At 38.7% G+C, this 12,323-nt stretch overlaps 1 protein-coding gene and 1 long non-coding RNA gene across 3 annotated transcripts; one reads left to right on the top strand and one right to left on the bottom strand.

Annotated features, from left to right (window-relative positions):
* Window positions 1–880: 880 nt before the first annotated feature.
* On the top strand, window positions 881–2,641 carry cldn23.1 (claudin 23.1). Its single transcript, XM_010732242.3, has one exon. It carries the CDS (start codon window positions 956–958, stop codon window positions 1,769–1,771), a length of 816 nt encoding a protein of 271 aa, XP_010730544.1. The 5' UTR covers window positions 881–955; the 3' UTR covers window positions 1,772–2,641.
* A 3,774-nt stretch (window positions 2,642–6,415) lies between these two features.
* On the bottom strand, window positions 6,416–11,519 carry LOC104920088 (uncharacterized). 2 transcript variants are annotated; one of them, XR_002042012.2, is made up of 4 exons: window positions 11,317–11,519; window positions 9,547–9,945; window positions 8,546–8,615; window positions 6,416–8,152 (listed from the first exon to the last, which is right to left on the bottom strand). It is a non-coding gene; the product is annotated as an uncharacterized LOC104920088 (long non-coding RNA). The 2 variants fall into 2 exon arrangements; XR_797044.3 differs by having other exon boundaries at window positions 9,547–9,877; window positions 11,317–11,515.
* Window positions 11,520–12,323: the final 804 nt, after the last annotated feature.

Genomic DNA, 12,323 nt, shown 5'->3' with positions numbered 1-12,323 from the left:
TTATCAGACTGACTTGAGAAGAAACCCCCAGAGCAGGGATAATTTGAAATAGAGAAAAAGCAAAAGAAAGAAATAAAACCAGACAGATATGCAGATAGAAATACAGGAAGGGGAGAGGAAAACAGATAAACACAAAGAGGTAGGAAGGTATTTGAGCTGTTAGAAGGTTCCTGCAGAACTACATTCTTACAAAAAATAGTTCCCACACATGCCAAGGTCATCCAACCAAATCCATCATCATGAGTCAGAGTTGGATTGTGTTCGACTAAATCTGATCATCTGCAGAGATCTTTACACGTGAAGTTTGTCATGTATGCCTCCAAAATAAGAACTAAGAACAAAAATAGCAGCCTGCTGTATGTTTTCATACATATACGCCTTGTACTTTGTCTTCTTTTATTTGATAACTTATAATAACTTAATAATTCATAATCATTGTTTTATATGGGCCTACATGCTATGATTTCTTACACCTGGTGAACAAAACAAAGAAATAATTCTATATATTTTTGAAGTTGACAAAAAGCTGAAAATATGTTGTTGCTCATTGATAAATAGATGCAGTAAAACTGGTATTAATCATGTGTTTGTTTGTGTGTGTGATAGCTCATCCTCTTATTCATTTCTTTTAGAGTTTGCGGGAGTTAACAAAATATAAGAACATTATTTTGAATCATGAGCCAGCAGATGATAAGTGATCTTTTTCTAACTCTTCTAGCCTCGTCGAAACTCCCCTCTCCCCTGTTTCTGCTGTTGCAGGTCAATGAAAAAAGCTGCCAGCCCGGCTGCGCACGGCGCGCCACACCTGTCCTATTTAGGTACAGGTGAGGCGAAAGCCCCGCCCACTGCCAGGTTTCAGTCAGACTTGTTTTTAAGAACAGCTGTTGCTATCAAAGTTACTACACCGAGTTTGAGAGTAAGACCGTACACATCATCAGCAATAACAGCAGCGATCATGCCGAGGCGATCAACGCAGGAATGGATCCGGATATCGATGCGCACACCGGGCATCCTGATCTTCGGGATGGTTATGTCTCCCTGCGGCTGGATCCTGGATCTGGTCGCCACCGTTGCCCCAAACTGGAGGACCATCCACAACATCCCCAACACTCCGTCCGACGAGTTCATCCAGCAAGGCATCTGGGACATCTGCAGGGCCACCTCAACCAACACGAGAGCGGAGTGCAACCTGCAGGACTCCACATACTTTGGCAACCAGATCATCGAGGTCGCCCAAGGTTTGATGGTGGCCTCCCTGATCGTGACTCTAATCGGGCTGGCTGTGGCCATCCCGGGGGTCCGCTGCTGGAAAGACAACCCTAACTGGACAGTGGCCGGCCTGGGCGGACTGTTGATCTTCCTGTCGGGCGTCATGACCATCATACCCATCGCCTGGTACACACACATCCTCGAAGAAATCTCCACGGTGACGCCGACCGCAACTGTGACTGTCGGCTACTGCATCATTCTTGGCTACATCGGCGGGATATTCGAAATCCTGGCCGGCTTTGTCATGTTCATCGGGATCTGTCGTTGCTGCGGAGGCAAGAACCGAGGGGAGAGACGGGTTGATGAGATCACCCACTTCAGCCACCAAAAGCCGCCATCGAGACGAGTTGACGTGCCAAGCCTGAACCGGGCCAGAAGCACCGCCAGCAGCAGCGTGCCATACTCCAAGGACTCCATGGATGAAGATGTGTCCTTTCCCCGGGCCAAGAGCCCTGCAGTCAACAACTCCTACAACGGTACACCCTACGATGCAGACCTATGAGAGGTGACATCTGGAGAAAGAATACCCACAGAAGAAGGACGACTTGAAGTTAGACCTGAATATCTGCAAAAGAAACTGAGAGTGGAAAATTATAATAGGAAGAAGCAATGGTGATTACACAATGACTTTATAACGTCACAAAAATCAGTAGTAAAACTTAATATTATTATCTATAATATTCTGGAGTATTGTAGTAATAACATACTAAAAACCATAAAGTACTTTCAGTCAGTTAAGTGATGAAGCTATTCTGGGATATTGTAACAATATTTCAGCTCAAATACCTTGAAACATAATGAAATAACTGTAAACTCATTGTTTAGTGAAGAAAGATTACTTTGCGTATTACAGTGTTTCATCATTAGGACAGTGATGCTTGAAGGCCAACATGTATGATAGTGTTAAATGATATGAGTGGTCATGGCTGGAGTTGAATGTGGAGATGAGACCCTCATTATGGGCTTAGCTGCGCTGTGATTAATACTAACATCATTGTAATACATTATAGGTGTGCCATAAGCAGTGCACGTACGGAAAGTGAACCTTTCTGTGTTATTATGAAAGAAGAAAAAATGATATTGAGTTGAAGTTTACCCTGTCTCTCTGTTACAGTCTACAAAATGATGCTGAACTCTGTTCTGTTTGTAAATAGTCATCTTTAAGGAAGCTTTTGTATTTTTCTGCGAATATTGGCTAAAGCATGAATCATTTCCCCCCATGATTCTTATGTAAATACTGTATTCCTATGCACTTTACAATTATGACCAACATTGTAGGATAATGTGCCACAAAAAAAAAACATCCTGAGGTGATCGATATTGTTTTAATTGTGCTTTTTATTAAATGTGCGCAGTGTTTCCTAAAAACAGATGACTGACTGTCTGACTGATGTCTGCCATTCTTCTCTTCACTCTTTTTGTTTGGCTTGGATGGGGCGTTATGAAATACCTGTTTCTGTGATGGTTATGCAGTGGGATTAAATGTGTTTTCACAAAGTCAAAAGCAGGAGTGAAGCACGACAAAAACGGCGTCTCCAGAGCAGGAATCTAAAAAAATGCCACATTTTAGAGGCAATGTCTTCTATCAGCCGTCACCATTCATCGTGTATTTTAAACACACGTACAGGAATTTCACGGTAATAGTTTCTCTCTCTTCCACCCTGCTCAGTCATAAGTATACAGACAATGTAGCCTGACCGGTCTGAGAGGTTTCTTTACGCATCTTGTCTGACAACATAGCCTCCTGTTCTGTTTAAACTGGCTGAACATTTTAAACAAAGCAACACTGTAGTATACAATTGTCCCAGTACAGCTCTTGGTAAGTTTTCTGTTGTTAAATTGGCTTCTCAGAAATAGCGATGCAGTTCTCCCTTCAAGACCTGTTGAATGCCACAGTCAACAAATACTAAGAGGCAAATTTTAAAGCAAAGGTTGGGAGTTTTTATGCTGTCTGAGACTCAGACATTAGAGCAAGACACTGTGGACGAGCGGATCAGCTACAGAAGCTGGATATCTCTGCTGAATAATATGAGAAATGCAGGATTTTGAAAATATTTTGAAGGCAAAGCAGTACAAACATAGAAAATTGTCATAAAAAAAACACTGATTTCGTAGTATACTACAAATCAATTCCTCCAAGTTCCTGCTTCATTAGGGTACAATCAGCTGACTTCATCAGGCTCTGATAACGCTGATAGTGAACAACAGTTTTATTCTGAAAGAGCTTGTATTGCTCACTCCAGTCACACTTCCTCTGAAGTGGTTTTACAAGGTAAACTATGTACCTTCATGAGTAATGTGTAACCACCTCCATCTCTATTGGTGGATACAAGATTGTGTTTGATAGTGACAGCAGTTCTGTGGTCAGGATGCTCTAGGGCCCTGACGATTCTTTTATGACACAGAAGCAATAACATTTTATTAGAACAACAATTGTGGTAACAATTTATTTAAATCATCCAACTACAGGTAGTTTATAGTTAGTAACATTTCACTTTGTCTATCTATAGAGTATATTTCATGCACACACACCCTAACCAAGACGTTTTTTTTGCACCTAAACCAAATCAAACCTTAACCACAGTGGTGTCATATCAGTAGACAGTTGTTAAATCTCAACAAATTAGCTGTTGAAATGTTACAAACACTATCTGTAGGGGGACTAAATAGTGTTTTAAAGGTTATGCTTTTTTAGTCTTCTGATAATTAATGAGTATATAGAGTGTATTTATTCACATTTCTAATGAATGCAGGAGTAAGCTGGTTATTGTTAACATTAATCTTAATTAATTCTTCTTTCTCATGGTGACAATAACACACCCAAAACACAACACAATTATATTTTCACACTACCGTCCAAAACATTGCCACACCGACACCTCTGACTCATTCAATGATGGCCCAAGAGGGTGACAATGGATGCTGTGTGTAGGGTGTGACAAAAGACAGCAGTTTTTATTTATAGTCTCATCAACCTGGACTGTTGAGAAGTTTTCTCCACGCTGTTCAGGTCTCATACTCATAACTTATTCTGTTAGTATAGATTTTTGGATCAAAACATGGCAGATATACTATGTCTGCTGAGAAAGAAATGAGGATTACACTGTGATCCTGGGCTTAGGAAAACATAATGTTGAGGAGCGACTCCAGCAATTTAATATTTCACTTAAGTAGTAGTAGCATTAAAACACTCACATTAACATTTGTTAAACTAGTCTTTCTACTAAAAACCTGTAGTCTCTAAGTCCAAGCTGAGACTCCTCCAATGACATCACCAGGGTTATTTTCCACTTTTACAGGCAGGTAGCACTCCCTATGGCTATTTGACTTACCATAATGTATGTAAACAGTAGAGAAATGAACCACGGACTTCAAAGTGCTGCAGTTTATTTTGCCATTATTTTATGTGCTCCTCCCTCTGTACATCAAACATGCAAAGTCATCTCATTAAAAGGAAAGAAACATAGTGTACATAGTGTCCTACAGATATTTCCTGTTCCTGGTTATGATACATATTTTCCCCATAACAAAGATAGTTAGCTCATCACACATCAGTCAGTCAAATCAGTCTTATTACCTGTTGAGTTTAGTAAACACCAAAGGTGATACAAGCATGTCACCAGATCCCAGAAAGAGCTTAAAGAGGCAGCAGTACATGTTTTGGTGTATGCATAAGATAAAGAGAAAGAGACAGCTGTCTGTTGGCAGTGTTAATACACACTGATGCCTGCAGCAGCATGTGAAAACAACATAGTAATGATTTTACATAAAATCCTAAAAGACTTCACAAAATAAAAGTCTTTAATTTTTCTAATAACCTGCAAACTCTTACCTGTGTTGAAGAATGAGTTGCATTTATACAGTGGTTATATATAAAACTTATTTTAATGTTTTACGTGAAAGCTAATGAACACACAATACAGTATAGTCGTGTGTTACAAAAAGTGATGGTCGTGTTAAACGGTGCACACTAACTGATTGTAAGAACGAGAGACTTTATAATTAGAGTAAAGGTTATAAATAACCTTAATTTACCAGCTGATGACCATCACACGTCCTGAAAGAAAAATGTGTACTGAGAAAGCAAACAGACTTTGCTCTGACGAGAATGAACTAGTGTGAACCACCTGAAACTACAATGTATGTGCACACCTTGCCAGATCTCGTTTGGCTTCATTTTTAAATTCCTCTCCTGTCATGCATGTTTGGAACACTACAGTTTAAAACATGAGCCAGATATAACTCATTATTCTTTCTAAATATCTTGTGGTGTTTATTTTTAGTCACTAAGGCTATTGTAGGTTGGTGCTGAGATATTTACTAGTAACTATTATTATGTACTTCGTTAAGATTAAGTTTTTAAGTTAAAATTTTGACATCCTGCTTCATGTCAATGCTCTACTGAACTAGCTTTGCAAATGTAGAACAAGTCTGTGGATAAACTGGTTTATCTTTCCATTGTCCTGTAATTATCACAGATATATTTTCTTTTGGACTTTTTACTGCATGTATACTGTAAGTTTTTACTGTAGGTGACAGATTAGACTCAAGATGTTGTGTACAGTACAGTTTGATACACGCAGTATAAAACATTATATGTGGTAGCTCAGGTCACAGCCATCTTGGCAGTCCTGCCTCTGCCGCCACATTGCTTATCTAAAAAGGGGCAAAGACGTAGATCGTCAGTGGACCTAACGTGGGCTGAATGCCAATGAAAGCGGCCATGCTGTTAATTATGCATAACTTTAAGGCTTAATATAATTTGAACAGGCTAATTAAATAGAAATTCAGCCTAAGTACAGTTGTCATGTAGCTATAGACCATTTTTTGTACCAGGTTTTAAACACGTTTATTTCTGTAAAGACATTCTAACATAGCAGCGTTTGGAGATTGAATAGTTTTGTAGCCTGTCTCAAGTGGTTGTTAGAGGAACTGCAGTTTTGGCACTTCGGTATTGGCTTCACTTCACAGTCACAGAGGTTGCCGTTTGGTGTGATACAGTTGTTTTAGTGGTTTACTGAGGGCTTGGTGAGCAAAAATGTATTACCTTTGGTCATAATCTCAAATAAAAAGATCCATATATTTTTTGTTTTTTTAGTCACTCTGACCCGTCACTGCCTACAGAGAAGAATGACAAACAATCAAATCATTTACAATGCGTTTATATACAAAAATCACATGCTCAGTGCGTCCATCACACACTGTGTTTAACATTTAACATGTCTGACTACATGAATTACTGTATTCATTTGTGTAATTCGAGATATAGACGAGACATAAAAACATGTATGCATCTTTCTAATGTGCGTGGGTATCATTAGAGTTACAAAACATCATATTGTGTAAAACGGTTATTCAGACAGTAATGTACAAAACAAACAGACAATACAGCACTCAGTACTCAGTAAGGACCAAATCAAGCAGGGGACCACTGTCTAGCTTTGATTTTCAAAATTCAGAGAGCACAGGGTCTAATTTAAAACATTAACACAGTAAGCATGAAACAAAGTGCACAGTATGGTGAAGTGATTCTGTCCCTGCTTACTTTCAGAACTTGTTTTCCGTCAGTCTTTCCCGTCAGATGTCAATTTTTTGCAGGTTATCTCTGATAACAAATTGAACACACCTTTTGTTTTTATTCAAACAGGAAGCAGAGATAAAGGATGACAGTGATGTATAGGTGTTTTTCTGCCCAGAAGTGCATTAAATTCTGATTACGTTCGCCTGGAAGCAAAACAGATTCTTCTTAAAGAAATAAAAAAACAAAACAAGAAGAATCTCACCAGAGGCTAAAAGTAGATCATTTCAGGGAGTATAGCATGATTAAGCAGCAAATACACAAAGTGTAAAAAAAATGTTTTAATCTTGTTGACAACAACTGACTAAAACCACATCATGCTGGTCAAAGTGTATCTGTATATTTATGAATTGTATTGGATAGCTGTGCAAACATCTGTTCTTACAGAGTGGGTTATCAGTACCTGTATGAACTCGCTCCTTTAAGTATAAAAGAAACAGCAGTAATAATATGTCTCAATCGCTGTGGCAGTCACCTCTGCTTTCCCTGTATTTTAAGGAAGTCACTGCTCCTTAAATGTAGCTGGTGTTAGAGGACGCGATCAGCTTTGACATATTTTCAAAGAAGATTTTCATTAGGAGTATAGACAAATAGAACACCAAAATGTTCTAGTCTTCTATAAATAACACTATGAATATTAAAACAAACAGATATCAGTGAATTGCAGTTGCATTGCATTTCAGAAAAACATTCAAATTCAGAACTTGTAGCTGGTGATAAGAAATCAAAGGCATTTTTACAGTGCTAATAAGCAAATAAACGTAGTGACAAAACCTTCCATTCCTAGACTGGTTTCCCACATATCAATTTTCTATGGGCATGCTTTTTTTTAAAATTGTAACTCCATAAATGTATTAAGTTTTAAAGTTAGCAAACAGCATAGATGCACTGTATTATGTCAACATCAGCTTAAAGTCTCTGCTGTAATGAGACACTAGTGTACCTCTAAACATACTGTGAGTCATCCACTAACCACCAACAGTTTGAGAGCTCTGAAATACATGCATGTCATTTTCTCTCAATAAATCATGTGTGTTGGGATATAATTTAGAGTTGGATTTTTTTTTTCCATTATCAAATGATGTCTGAAAAACATCTGCAGAAATTCACTGTTGCTCAGTTCATCAGTTTGAGTTTCTGGGACAATCAGTCGTAGAGTGGCAGGCACAAGTCAGCCGAGAACAGCAAATTTGATTCGCTTTTAACAAACATCACACAACATTCAACAAACTGCGCCGTAAGCTTGCTGCAGAAGGATGCTGATGGAAGCCCAATAGTATCGCTGGCCATTATTTCATGGTTGACCTGGACGAGAATGACAGAGTAAGGTATTATTATTTTTTATTACATTTATTAGTGTCTCAGTTTCTGGCCTCTAAAGGTGTATGTTAAAGGTACCTTGTGGAGTTTTGACCACTAGTAGTGCTGTTGAGCAACACTGACTTTTGTTTTTGTTTTTGTATTGTGTACATGTGGGCATGTAAACATAATTTTTCTTGGTTTAAAGGCCAATTACACAGGCTAAGTATAGGAGTTAGTTTGTTATGAGGTGTTGTAATTTATATTTAGTATAGTAATGTAATGCATTTTATACTTCAGGCAGATCTCTATACTCAAATTTCACTTCTAGGTAATAACACTGTTTCCCAAAATGTAAAGAAATTTGGAAATGAATATCCTGAATATCTGAATACCTACCTCAGATATGATTGAGATTTATCCACATTACACAGCAATGTTGTAGCCATGTTTTTCTGCCAGACGTTTCCTGTTGACAACAGACGAAAGACACAATTTGTATGTAAATGTGAACTCTTTCTCATACGCAGCTTCCAGCATGTAGTAAAACTAGACACTCTACAATAGAAATTCCAGACAAACTTCAGGCAGTTTTGAACAGCTGTCTTCGATGCTGGTCCATCATTTTCACCTGCATGGTGAAACTCAAGAAACTAAGTGTTAAGAGGAATAGTTCAGTATCTGAATTATGGTGCCGGAGTCAGGACATAGTTAGCCTGGCTCTGTCAACTGTTCAAAAATATACCAACAAAAACTCTAAAACTCACAAATTAAATTAATGTTTTATCTGGTTGATTTTAACATGCACATGAACAAAAATGTAAAGATCACAATGTGTTATGTGCTGGAACTTGCTGCTCAGGACCTCGGTGCAGCATTTTCGGCTTCACTTACAGCAACAATGTGGGTTTGCAGCAGGTTATTGAAATCAAAGTAAAAATATTACAAACAAATTTACAGATATAGCAAAGATAAAGTAAAGTACCTACTAAATTTGTCGGTCAAAAACAAAAATATACACCAGCATAGGTACACTAATGTAGGGGGCAGTGTCATTGCAGAAAAATAAAAATAAAACATACATTTCAATGTGTCTCTGATTACAGTTTTGACCAAATAAGTATACAAGTCAAAACAAATATAAAGATATTCTGATTTCTTAGAAAAAGCATTAAAGGTTGTTGTGCAAATTTCTTTTCACTTCACAATCAGGCTTTCTAGTTTTTATCCTAAGCTAAAAATGTCCTGACTTCAGCTCCATTTTAACACACAAGGTTGATCTCATTCTTCTCACCTCTCTCCTGAAAACAAAGCAAAGAATAATTTTTTTTACCAAAAAGTTGAACCGTTCCCTCAAGACTACCAAAACAGAAAGCCACTGAGATATTTCATTTTATTACCTGTTCCTTTTCTTTTGCCTCTGCCTAATTTTGGCAGCGATGAACGCGATGGTCAGCACCCCGATGATGACTGCCAACACACTCAGAGTCAGTGGTAAACTTAACGCCCCGTTGACCGTGTCCTCGCAGGATTCCCCCCGGTAGCCAAGCTCACATTCACACACCAAATCAGTGCCACCACCAGGAGGTACAACGCAGGTGCCATGGCTATTGCACTGAGTCTGTCCACAGGTGGGCAGGCTGAGGTCGATGCCTCTCGGTTGAGGAGCAGGAGCAAGGGTGGTCATCGTAGAGGAGTGGAGGTGGAATGAAGGGAGAATACACTGGAATGCTATGGGAGGGAGTGAAAAGTGGAAGGAGGACGGGAGAGGAGGGAAATGAATGGAAGAAAGCCACACCCTGAAATACAACAAGGAAACACAACAAAGAGTGACACAGATCCTTTTCTGTTCAAGAGTTGAAATGGATAAGGTGTCACACATGTCAACAAGTAAATTTACAATGTCATCTTTAAACCAGTTTACTGCCAGCTTTGTGAAGTCCTGTCACACACTAATCTAACTGAGCAAAACAGAATTTGTCTCTCAATTTGGACTGCAACATTCAGTCACACATCACTTTTTTCGTATACGTATCATGGATGAAAACATTTCTTCCAACATGGAGGAAAAACAAGATTCGCAAACACCATGTAAAAAGCCACTAATGCCTGCTGGGTTTGTCACATACAGTAACACTGTGGGAGCTCATTCTGTGTGAATGACTGAACTTTTGTTGTCATTGTCCTAGTTTGGTCAGACTGACCTTGATTCCAAGTTCAAATTTGGCTGCAGGAAAGACAAAGTTCATCAGATCTTTTACCTTGTGTAATTTAGTCCATTCGACCCATCATACATTTGTTGGCTGTAGTGATTGTGTTGCTCTCAAACAAACATTTTAAGACAGAAATTCTAGAAATTTGACGTGTTGGGGACAATTTAAATGTCATTGTTTATACACTTCTGCTTTTACACAATAAAAACAAAACAAGATATCCTTTCCTTTTCATAAAAAGAAAATAGCCATGACTGAGTATGTAAATCTGAGCTGTGCTGTCTCTTCCTCAAACATATTTTACTTTTAAATCATCATAAACAAATGACCAAAAGCACCTAATGGCCTAACTACAGGCACATGGATTGGAGTCCTTGAAAACAACGTTACTTTTCTTTGCAGTAATTCTTACCGCATGACAAACACAGGGAAGTACTCTTCCTAGCAACTCTTGCATCACATCACTAACAACATTAGGCACTGACTCGGCTTATACTGACAAAATAAATGCATGTTAAAGGACACGGTATGATTTATTCTGACCCTAAAACATCTTTCGAACAATCACTAACATACCAGATGCATAAAGAGAAAAGAGAAAATGAATATGCTTGCATTATCTATGCCATAAAGCCTCACTTTTAGACTTTTAGGTTCTCAACACATGAATGAAACCGCCACAAAGCACATTTTAAACCCATTCTGAGTCACTCTAGAAAGACGCTGCTCCACAGCCTCCTGTACAATAAATACACTTTGTGGAAAAGTCACTGAGATGTAAGGGACAAACCAAAATTCTACAGCGCAACAGGTTAAGTGATAAATACGTGGTGGTCATGAAGCTATTTGACTTTTCGTCATTCAGGTTTCTCTGGTTTCAAGGCAGTGAAATAGTAAACGTATAGTAAAATAGAGCAACAACACATTCAAATATGACAAAATGAAACATTTACTCACAATGCCGGTGCCTTAAAATGGACTCTGTGGAGTTTGTTGTTGTGTCCTTTCAGGTGTCTGTGTGTGTTTGCTAAAAGTCCTTTTAAAAAGAATTTGAAGTTCCCCTTTCAGTGAGGGAATCAGCAACAATAGGGAGGGAAGGGGAAGAAAGCCGAGAACCTGTGAATACCTGCCTGGGTTTTTTTTTCCCATAAACACACACACATGAACACACATCACACGAAATCTCCTCCCCCTCCGTCTGCCTTATCTTAAAATGGACTGAGTCATATACATGCTATTACCCACAACAAATATCCCTGACATTGATGGAGCAACTCTACGTTTCGTAAATAGAGTACTAACTAATCTTATGCTTAATCTTATAACCCACACTGACTCACGACACTCTGAGTTCCCTGGGAAAAACTTAATTCATATGGTGCCTTTTTAGACGATGTCTCCTTAGATATATAGGATAAAGAAATGTGACAAATAAAATGTATAAAATGTTAAATATGCCATTCATCTGACCATTTGAAAGAGCTCACTATTCCTGAAGGCTTAATAACATAAACACACATGCATGTTCACACACACTCCTTTACCCTGAGGACTATTATACTGAGATACAGGACGTGTGTTTCCCAGACCAGCGGGGGATGGGAAAAAGGGGAGACAAGTTAGAACAAGACTCAGCTGCCAAGACCTGACAAGACAGACAGTGTCTGTTACATGCAGCAGTTCCAACAGCTATAGTGTAATTGTTAGGGATTTCTTAGGACATGAAAGAGAAATCAGAGGTGACTGATTGATTTAAATGTTTTAGTTTTGGCAGTATGGTTCTAATAGCAATGTCGATCTGTCATTCACTTCATCACTTTGGTCTGAACTCATCAACTACTGGATGGATCTTCATGAAAGTTTGCAAACATTTCTGGTCCACAGAGGACAAATACCACCGACTTTGGTGACGCCCCTGAGTTTTCCTCTTGTGCCACCAGGTGCTTGACATTTTTGGCTTTAAG

The sequence above is a fragment of the Larimichthys crocea genome, chromosome IV (genome assembly GCF_000972845.2).
Source record: "Larimichthys crocea isolate SSNF chromosome IV, L_crocea_2.0, whole genome shotgun sequence".
Classification (NCBI taxonomy): domain Eukaryota; kingdom Metazoa; phylum Chordata; class Actinopteri; family Sciaenidae; genus Larimichthys; species Larimichthys crocea.
Note: the sequence above shows the minus strand (reverse complement) of the source record. Positions and strands in the feature narration are given on the sequence as shown.

Coding starts and splice junctions, on each gene's coding strand:
- cldn23.1 (XM_010732242.3), top strand. CDS start 956: ATGCCGAGGCGATCAACGCAGGAATGGATCCGGATATCGATGCGCACA.